This window comes from Polyergus mexicanus, unplaced genomic scaffold (assembly GCF_030449975.1).
Source record: "Polyergus mexicanus isolate NDT 795.1 unplaced genomic scaffold, iyPolMexi1.0 SCAF_9, whole genome shotgun sequence".
Lineage (NCBI taxonomy): Eukaryota > Metazoa > Arthropoda > Insecta > Hymenoptera > Formicidae > Polyergus > Polyergus mexicanus.
This window is the reverse complement of record NW_027223329.1, coordinates 3,493,518-3,503,663: the sequence shown is the minus strand read 5'-3', so window position 1 is coordinate 3,503,663 and position 10,146 is coordinate 3,493,518. Positions and strand designations below refer to the sequence as shown.

General features: G+C 32.3%; 2 protein-coding genes across 5 annotated transcripts; both read right to left on the bottom strand.

The window, feature by feature from the left end:
• Positions 1-2,871: 2,871 nt before the first annotated feature.
• Positions 2,872-5,828, bottom strand: Gfzf (GST-containing FLYWCH zinc-finger protein). The gene is made up of 6 exons (XM_070301649.1): positions 5,750-5,828; positions 5,223-5,366; positions 5,075-5,133; positions 4,694-4,835; positions 4,512-4,629; positions 2,872-3,245 (listed from the first exon to the last, which is right to left on the bottom strand). The coding sequence occupies exons 2-6, from the start codon at positions 5,355-5,357 to the stop codon at positions 3,007-3,009; spliced, it is 693 nt and encodes a 230-aa protein (XP_070157750.1). The 5' UTR covers positions 5,358-5,366; positions 5,750-5,828; the 3' UTR covers positions 2,872-3,006.
• Positions 5,829-7,228: 1,400 nt separating this feature from the next.
• Tango10 (transport and golgi organization 10) lies at positions 7,229-9,923 on the bottom strand. 4 transcript variants are annotated; one of them, XM_070301643.1, is made up of 4 exons: positions 9,616-9,923; positions 9,101-9,277; positions 8,888-9,028; positions 7,229-8,804 (listed from the first exon to the last, which is right to left on the bottom strand). In XM_070301643.1, the coding sequence occupies exons 2-4, from the start codon at positions 9,221-9,223 to the stop codon at positions 7,548-7,550; spliced, it is 1,521 nt and encodes a 506-aa protein (XP_070157744.1). In that variant the 5' UTR covers positions 9,224-9,277; positions 9,616-9,923; the 3' UTR covers positions 7,229-7,547. The 4 variants fall into 4 exon arrangements, with proteins under 4 accessions (XP_070157744.1, XP_070157741.1, XP_070157743.1 ...); XM_070301640.1 differs by having other exon boundaries at positions 9,500-9,922; XM_070301642.1 differs by lacking the exon at positions 9,616-9,923 and adding an exon at positions 9,380-9,489.
• Positions 9,924-10,146: the final 223 nt, after the last annotated feature.

Below are 10,146 nucleotides of genomic sequence, written 5' to 3'. Positions count from 1 at the left end.
TTTTGATTTTATTATAGCTCTAAAAAGCGAGAAATAATCAAATCAATTAAACTAGGATTAAGCGAGAAACAAATGTGGATAGAAAATCTATTGTAAAACAAATATACTTTCTTATATCGAGTATATATACTTCTTCAAGGGATCTTCCTAGTTTAACGCTCTGAAAATAAAGGCGATTTTGGGAATTTTTTTGAAAGAAAAGTATAAAACATATTAATTCTAAACTTTGCACGTTTATTAAATAACATTTCAAATATATCCTGAATTATTTCAAACAAAAATATTTGTTTGCTTCGGAGTCACAGTAGTACCATCCAGGATGTCTAAAAAAAAAAAAATGGCGAACATGATTCCAGCCGTTAGTCATATGAAAATAAAAAAATTCTTAATCTGTATGTGCTATCGTATGATTCTTCGAGACAAACGAATATTTTTATTTGAAGAAAATTCAGGATAAATGTTTACATTAATTTATACCTCGCGGATCGTTTTCATTTTTACATATACTATAAAGGGCAATAGGGGTGTGTGGCCTCTATAATATATATGAAAATGAAAACGATAAGTTAATGTAACGTAAGTTAATGTAAACATTTATCAAATTCAGAATATATTTGAAATGTTATTTAATAAACGTGCAAAGTTTAAAATTAATATGTTTTATACTTTTTTTTTAAATTCCTAAAAATCGTCTTATTTTCAGAGTGTTAAACTAATAAGACCTCTTAAATTTCATAATTTTTATTCATAAAAAAATTCATATATTGTAATTTATTAAACAAAATATCTCTTCTGCTAGCAATCAAAAGCAAAGAAAAAAGGCTTATTTCGAGAATTTATTGTTCAGAAATATTTTGCAGAATTATATTAATGAAGAAATTAATAGCTGTGTGTCTGAAATCTTTTATTGTTGAGGTTTTCCATTCTTTTACTATACAATTATCTTTTTTACAATTTAAGTATTCACATACAGATCGATTCAAAATGCGTCCGAGATATATATTTCTGTGGTTTTAACGATATTAATGTATCGATATAGATATGTGTATATTTGATAGATCAATGATTTAATAGAAAACAGTTTCGGATGACAGAATATAAAATTATTCTACATTGTTGGAAAATTTGGCTTATGTTAAATGGTGACATTAATATTATATTAATATTTCAACATGAAATTGATTCAGTAATTTGAAATAAATTTTATATAAAATCAATATATTTTTAATGATAAAATTAACTTGGAAAAATGTTATTGACGGTCTGTAGTCACTCTTACTCCTATTATAGAATAAAATCAATATTTTTTTCTGTAAACTTTAACAAATAAATCCTGTCACTAATAATGCATATTTATTGTGTCAGATTAAAAATATGTGCACATTGTGTTATTTTTACATTTTTTTTCAGTTGTTTTAACAGTAATATGTTAAATAAACACATGAATGTATTAAATATTTAACATATAAATTTTAACCGGCATATTTTTCAATAAGAAGATATAGATTTTCCAGCAGTATAAGTTTGTCCCGTTGTAAAAAACGAAAGAGAAAATTTGCTATTATACGATAATGATGGAACAAAATGGAACAAAACTGAAACAATATCAGTTTTACCAAAAATAGAAACAATTTGCGAATCATCGAAATATCGATGGATTTAATTTTTCCATGCGATAGAACAGTCAGAAATAAACTGTCAGAAAATTTGTAAACTTTCCACGAGATCGATCGATTTTAATTTGTTTAAAAAAATAATAGCGAAAAAATGTTAGGTGTAATACTTTTGAATCAAGATTTTCATTCGACAGTTTCACATTGTTATCGACATTTCGGTAAAAGTTAGGAACAGATATATGTAAAGACAATCAGAAAACTAGCGTATTATCTCCGATAAATACCGTTTTTTCGTCTGTAAAGATATTGCTGATTTATATAAAGTATAAAGTATCGTTCGCATAGCAAAAGTGTTTATATTGTAAAGAGAATTAACGCGCACGTTTTGTTACAAAACGTCATATTTACAACGACTCAGATTAAAATCCTCATACCCTATGATGTTAGCGTAATATTACAGGGTCAATATAGTAATTTTATCAATATATATAAAAAATTCTAACTCGAGTAATAAATTTTAAACCTATTCTACCATAGTGTTCCAGTGAACGATGCTCTCAAAATTTATGATTGTTTGTAATCTATAGAGTAAGAAGAGGAATATTTAATACGTAAACAAGATTCTTGAGGGAGGGGGGAGGTAAGGTAATGGCAGCTTAATTTACAATATATATATATATATATATATATATATATATATCGTTGTCACACACACATATTATCTTACTTGAATAAAGTTGACGATTATTAAGTTTCGTGATGAATTGTTTGTTCAGGATCTGTGTTCACGATGAAACTTCAAAAGTTTCATCAAGAATAATAATATATCTATGATATACATATGTGAAGATTTAAATAAATTAAATTATTAATAGTAAAAATATTTTTATACTTATCACATAAAAGAATTTTCACAGAATTCTTTCATTGATGAGTAAATTATCTTCATTTGTGTTATGCACTACTCGATATAATCGTCTTGTACATAATTTATAACAAGTGTATCACCTATATAAGTTTCGTGATAAGTGCATCATTTAATTTAAATGCGCGTAGAGAGACTCGTTTCATTTGTACATATATGTACTGTCAATTACACGAAACAATTAATACACGACGCGAAGATTTTGTAATCGCAATAATTGTAACACTTATCGTAAAGTATATTGCGATATAAATTCTAGTTTTAATGTTGATATACAAGGTATCGTGAAAGAGAATTGCGAGCAAATGTGACGTATAATATGTATATATGTCGATAATAAATCTCAGTAAAAATATCATTTATTTTATTGTCATCATTTTCTTCATATCACATATAGAAGAATTGCGAATCTACAAATGTCCATGTATGTGAATTATTTGTTTATATTCTGCTGCGAAAACTCCCTCACGCGTTCTTACGCACCGGATGTACCGGGTGATCCATGCTGGATAAATCAGGCGGATGTTTTTCGAAGTAACTGATCTCCCGCATTCCGCCCGCCGCGATTTCCCAAAGATCAGGCTGCTCCCGTTTAAAATTTTTATACCATTTCGCCACGTAAGGCCACTTGTCCAACTTGAAGTCAATAGCCTCCAGACACATCGTCGCTGTTATCAGCGGAAAATCGGCGATCGTTAAGTTATCTATATAAATAAATATAGGAGAAATATACAGGGTGTACCATTTTAAAAGTTCCACCCTCATAACTTTTCAGGATCAACGTTTGAAGAAAAACGACTCGGATAAAAGTTGTAGGGAACAAAGGGGGCTATCTAATAGTGACCTTGAATTTGACATTAAAGGTCATTCTCAAGGTCATTTGAAGGTCAATTTCCGTTTTTTAAATGAGAACCCCTATTTTTCATTACATATTCTTATAGCTTACCTCGAGAACTTTCCAAAACACTATAATAAAGTATTTTTTTATTAAGTACTTTTTAAATTATTTTATATTTTAATCTGACATATTTTGATATAAAAAATTAAATATCTCGTAAAATACTTGGTTTTCGATAATCTTATCGTAATACTTTTATGTACAGAATAATGAGACAAATCTATTAGTGCAACAAAAAAAAAAATTATTTAAAAAAATACATTGTAAATAATTTTCTTAAAAACAATTATTTTTTATACTAATTGATTTGTCTCATTATTTTGTAGATAAAAGTATTACGGTAAGATTATCAAAAACTAAATATTTTACAAGATACAGTATTTAATTTTTTATATCAAAATATATCAGATTAAAATATAAAATAACTCAAAAAGAACTTAATAAAAAAATACTTTATTATAGTGTTTTGGAAAGCTGTCGGGATAAGCTATAAGAATATGTAATGAAAAACAGGGGTTCCTATTTAAAAAACGGAAGTTGACTTTCAAATAATCTTGAAAATGACCTTTAATGTCAAATCCAAGATCACTATTAGATAGTCCCCTTTGTTCCCTACAACTTTTATCGGAGTCGTTTTCCTTCAAACGTTGATCCTGAAAAGTTATGAGGGAACTTTTAAAATGAGACACCCTGTATGTATTTATTTTTTGTCGCTATAGTGAATACATTAAAAATAAGAAAAAAAATAATAATATACACATGCATTTTCCACTCTTATCGCGAATGTGCTTCTCGGAGTCATTTTTTCAAATTCAAGTTATTAAAAATATATCATGAGAACTCTTTCCCGCTTTATGTAATTATTACTATTACAATTTTCACAAATATCCCGTGTCATTGTTATCGTGAATATAATTATACGCAGCTGTAAATGTTTTGTTAGCTGTTTTACTGCATTGTCATAGTCATAGTGCATCTAATATGCGCTGTCAAGTTTGCGTGTACGTTTTAATCTCACCGATTGTATTGTTTGTTTAAAAGAAGTTTACCGACAGAATTTTATAATACTCACTGCCTGCCGCATACGCGGAATTTTCGCGTTGCAAATACGTGTTGAAAATATCCAATGCCATCTTCGTTTTCTTTAGACCCAATGGCGTGCGTTGATAATCAAAGAATATCGGTGCCATCTGCGAAATGCGATTGCGAATAAACATTCTTATGACGAGAAAATTCGATTCATTACGCACTTACAACGTATTCGGAAATATTACGGTAATAGAGTGTCAAATTGAAGCACAGACGATGATTGACAATCGCGCGCAATTTTAGATCCTTCGGATATAGTTTACCGCTCGTATCATACTGGTCGGCTAAATATTGTAAAATAGCGTTGCTGCAAGACAAAATGAATTATGCAAAAGTCGGATAACGCTATAAATAATTTATAATATACGCGTCTGTCATTATTTTATCTCCCACAGCGTGAATTGCATCTACACTTAAATCTAATATTTATGCTTGCGAGAAACAACCGTAAAAATAACGGATATTTTCCTTAGACGTTTAATATCGGGAAGAGAAATTTTTCGCATTTTTTGAAATCGATAGCGAATATCTTGGACCACTTTTCACCTTTCGCCCATTATAAGATCATCATCGACTAGAGTAGGTATCTCCTTCTGTGGATTTAGCTGGAAGAATCGATGAGGTTTTAATATTTCTTCTACGCGTTATTTATTCATACGAGAGATTTTTTTTTCTCTTTCTTTTTAAGAAATACCTGTTCGTATGCCTTAGTCATATGTTCGCCTTTTCCATAATCCACATCGATTAATTCGTACTTGATATCCAAAGCCTTCAACAGCTGACGACACGCGAGAGACGGCGGACCGTCCGAAACGGAATATAGTTTCATGTTTTGTATCTGGAAAATGCAAATATTCCGAACAAAGATCTTGTTATACAAATATACAAAATTAACTACATTAACAAAGTGAATAAATTAACAAAAATTACGAGTAAGAGTTATTCAATATTAAAAGAATGTAATTCTGAAACTAAAAAATGTCGAGAAAAATGTATAAAAATAAAAATTTATTCATACATCGCGCTTTCTTTTCATGAAAACAGGACACATTAATTTGCAGCATATTATAAAAGATTTCTTCAAAATTGTATTAAAAAGAGTACGATTAAGGCTTTTAAATCCACTATCCTCGAATGATCAAGATCCATTGACATGTTACTATATAAATATAAACAGATCATATATTATTTAATAATTAAGTAATATATAATGTTCCTTACACTATTCAATAGAGAGCAAGACGATATGCGTCTGACTGCTGCGTCCGAAGTGTAAAAGATACTACCGACAAAACGTAAAGTCTGCCTTTCACTGCTTGTTCAAGGCTATTGTAACACATATATAAAGTGACCTATTTCACAAATCCTACTGTAGTAATGTATGCATGTGTATTATCACACTTGATAAAATTTTAATCTCTTTTATAATCACAATTGTCATATTGAGTTTGTATTTGTTATTTATTTTTATTAACGCGTTTATAAACATTAAAAAAAAAAAACAATTTATCTTTGATATTAGACTTAATAATTTGAAATACATTTTGATAAGATAAATAAGCATATCGTTATAAAGAAATGATATTATACGCTTTTATGTGTGTGTGGGATTTTGAAAATTAAGAATGCTATACAGAATGTCCTAAAAAACTACCGTACTTCCTCTTAATGGCAAATTCCTTAGAATATTTACAAAAATATCGAGACTATAATAGTTTTTAAACGGGAAGCGATTATATTTTACGAATGACAGGGCTGAAATTTTGCGTGCTCAGACACGTCGAAATGACAAGTGAGAAAAGTATTTCTATAAATGGGAGCGCCGTTTTATGATACTAGAACAGTGCTCGGATTTAGTTGCACATTTCGGCCCGATTCCGTGGCTCACGCCTATTGCCCCCCACTCACCGCTCGTGCGACGAGTCGCCGGATACGCGTAATTTAATCACAGATCTTAGTCTCGCTCAGGGTACAATATTAATTGATAAGTTAAAAAACCAAATCCTCAACACAGGAACACGTAATATCGGTGATAAGATAGTAAAAAGAAAATAAATATAATAAAATATATTATATATAATAAGAAATTTTATAGAACTTGCAGACGTATTCCGTATCTTCAAAGCGCGATAATATAACAATATAATAATAACAATAACAAAAAAAATAATAATAAAACTGCACTTAAAGTTGCATCTAAAGCTAGATGCACTTACATTTTAGGAAATTCTCTTCGTCTCTTTAACAAGATACGGAACCTCCGCAAGTTCTGTACATATCAGAGACAAGAAATATTTTTCTCTCAGGTGAAATAAGATATATCCCTTGTCTCTAGATAAATTACTGCTAATAATTTTTACATACATATTTTATTGATGATCTCGTTAGAAAAACTGTAATATCGGTTTGCGAGTTACAACTAATATACACAGTCCATATTAACATGTATCTATGTTCATAAAGTGCGCTCGCATTCTGCATGTTATCGCATTTATTGCATGCAATAACCATATAATTTATTACTAAAATAATATTCGCATCTCAGCTATATACAGTACACACATTCGTATTTTATAAACATTAGACAAAATCATAGAAGTAGAAGTTTATATGTAACGAATCACATTAACAATATGGTAGCAGGGGCTACTAAAATTTTTTATTCAAGTATATCGCACATTTGACAATAGATTCGTAATGTATTATACCTTATTAAGATATTATTTTTTGTATCAGCATTTCCTTAAGAATGATGTTTAAAATTTCGAAAATAATATATATGATATATAGAGAAGAAGCAATTATATGTGTATGTACTACATGTTAACTTCGTCAATATCCGTATTTGGAAAAATATTGGAAAAATATTTACATGTAAGAAATAGAAAAAAGAAAATAAACGTAGTTACATGACATAAAATTCATAATATCCTCTCTCATTCTTGAAAAAACATAGAATATAAATATTTTTCTCGCTGTAATTTTCTACTTTGATACATGTAATGTAACATCGTAAACGCTAATTGGCTGGCGATATAACAATATGTAATTTGAGCATGTCTTTGTTGGGACCCACTAAGAAAGGAGACACCACGTTTTCCGATACCGAACCCTGTTGCGGATTGAGCTCCTCGAAAGGCAGAAGGTCGTCCAGATTCAGAACGCGATCCTTTCTACTAAATCTGTGAATGATTTCGGTGACTCTCGCGATATGTTCCACGCCATCTTGCAAACCGTAAATCAAAACTCCGATCTTTACGCGCATGTGACTGTTCATCGGTGGCTCTTTGCACGTCAACGACAACCTCACCGATCGCTTCACGTGCTCGGGCATCTCTACCGTACCTTGCCATACTATGAGGAAAAATTTCTTGAACCATACACCCTTAGGATAGATGTCCACCACCCACTCGCAAGTTTTGTCGCCGGCGTATTCCGCTAAATTGGAGTGACTGGAAAACACAAGTGTCCTCGTATGATATGATGGCAGACCGTGAAAGTTTTCTATGGTCAGTAGCGAGCTGCACGTATCGACGGTGTACAATCTCGGTTCGAACAGCAAAGCGCCGTCCTCCTCGCTAAGACTCACTTCTCTCACTCTGTCCGTTTGATCCGAATGGAAGGACATGCCGATCGACATACGTTCTACAAAAAATTCTTTATACTTTTTTGTCAACGGCGACAGTAGTAGGTCGGCCAATTGTCGTGGGGACATCATCGGGAATCTAACGGGCGACATAACTGCTATCACCAGTTGATGTAATGTCGCCTCTAATTCCTCCGGCGACAGCTGCGCTCTCAATCGATCTGCCTGATGATCCAACCAAAATTCTAGGCACTTGTAGAGCGTCATCTCGTCTTTTATGACTAAACTACTTTGGTGCAACAACGATACTAGGATATCTAAATCGAAATTTCCAAAGTCCGCGGTTTTGGCTACAAGCCCCAAGTTCCACTTGATGAAGTTTTGGCACGCTTGGCTAATGTCGTGATGACCACAGTTCAATGTATATTGCAACCATGATACCAGAGTGCCATGTATGGCAGCAAGCGCAATATGATTTTGCATGTAGTCAAGGCACAACAATATCAAATCTTTGACATTGTACTTATCAGCTAGAGATAATATTGGTAGAACAACTCCATAGTTTATTCTTATTTGACCAGTGTAAAAGTAGCGCAAAAATTCACTGAATATTGGCGCGCACTGAGGCGTTTCTTGAAGGGTTACCCTGCTTTCTTGAGACTCACTCCATTGTGGACTCATTAACATTACCTGAATACCAGTTAATATTAAGAGTATGATTCTATACCAAATCTTAAATATATATATATATATATATACTTCTTTGCACTTACTTGAAAAACATCGCTAGAAGCACAGAGTATAAGTCGGTGTGCTGGATATTCCACACCATCCACAACAAGACAGATATCGTTCATAAGACGTTCTGCATACAGCGTTGCTATTTTTAGCAAAACTGTATGCGAATTGTCTACCTGTAATCAATGAGTTAATAAAGATTGCATATAATAGTAATGCTTAGATTTCTTGTAATACTTAATATGTACCTCTATAGAATCCGAGCCTTCAGACTGTGCGACTGTGCTCTGACTGCTATTAACCGTCTTTGATTTCTTGCTGGGATGCATCCTTGAAGAACCTGTCATCCACCCAATAGTAGTCCGCAACATCTGCACATGTTTCCTCGACGTACTTGCAACTTAATTATCGCTTTTCATCATCAACTGCAATGAAATTTTAATGAAGAGAATGAACTATTTTCATAAAGTTTTGCATTGTCATCTCGAATTAGTATATGTTATTAGCAATAGTTTCGTTAAATGTACGGTCGAGTCCAATTAAGTCGAGGTTCAAGAAATTTGCAGCATATATCGTAATAAAGACTAATTTCAATCTCCGAGACGATATCTCTTCTTGTTATCGCATACTCTTATTATCACACGTACTGTAACGGTTTTTTTTTTATTGGAGCATGATAGATATCGACTGACTTGCGCGCGAACCATTCGCGAGTAATTTCGAAAAAACCTCTTAAAGTTTTCGTAAAGATATTTGCATGTACTAGCAGCTCCTCTGCCGATTGGATGTCAGATTCAGATGTCAGTGTCAGCCGAGGCCCAAGAGCGACCACGCCGGCGTTTTCGACGTAAAACTTGATGTAATCTGTAATCGGAGAGTTGTCCGATATTGGATGTAAATTAATCCGGTCGTTGTGTTTCAACGGGAAAATCTGGCGACTCGACACATATTTCCAAAATTCAACCTTTCTCAACATCAACTCGTTCGTGACTAATTGAAACTCAACAGTAAAACGTGGTAAAACATTCGTCAAATATAGCTTCATCTATCGAGACCACAGCTGCAGCTATGGCGCCTTCATTACCGACATGGTCATCTACATCACAACTCGGAATACAATTCAAGTTTCTCATCTAGCTAAATCCATTTTTTCTGTTCTTCCTTAGGGTTCGTTCCCACGTCGCGACGCGACGCGACGGCAGTTCAGAAGATGGCATTTTTTGTTATTCACATTGAAAGTGTCGCACCTTCCAATAGTTAGCCCTACTACTTTGATTTTTGGAAATTTTCTTTT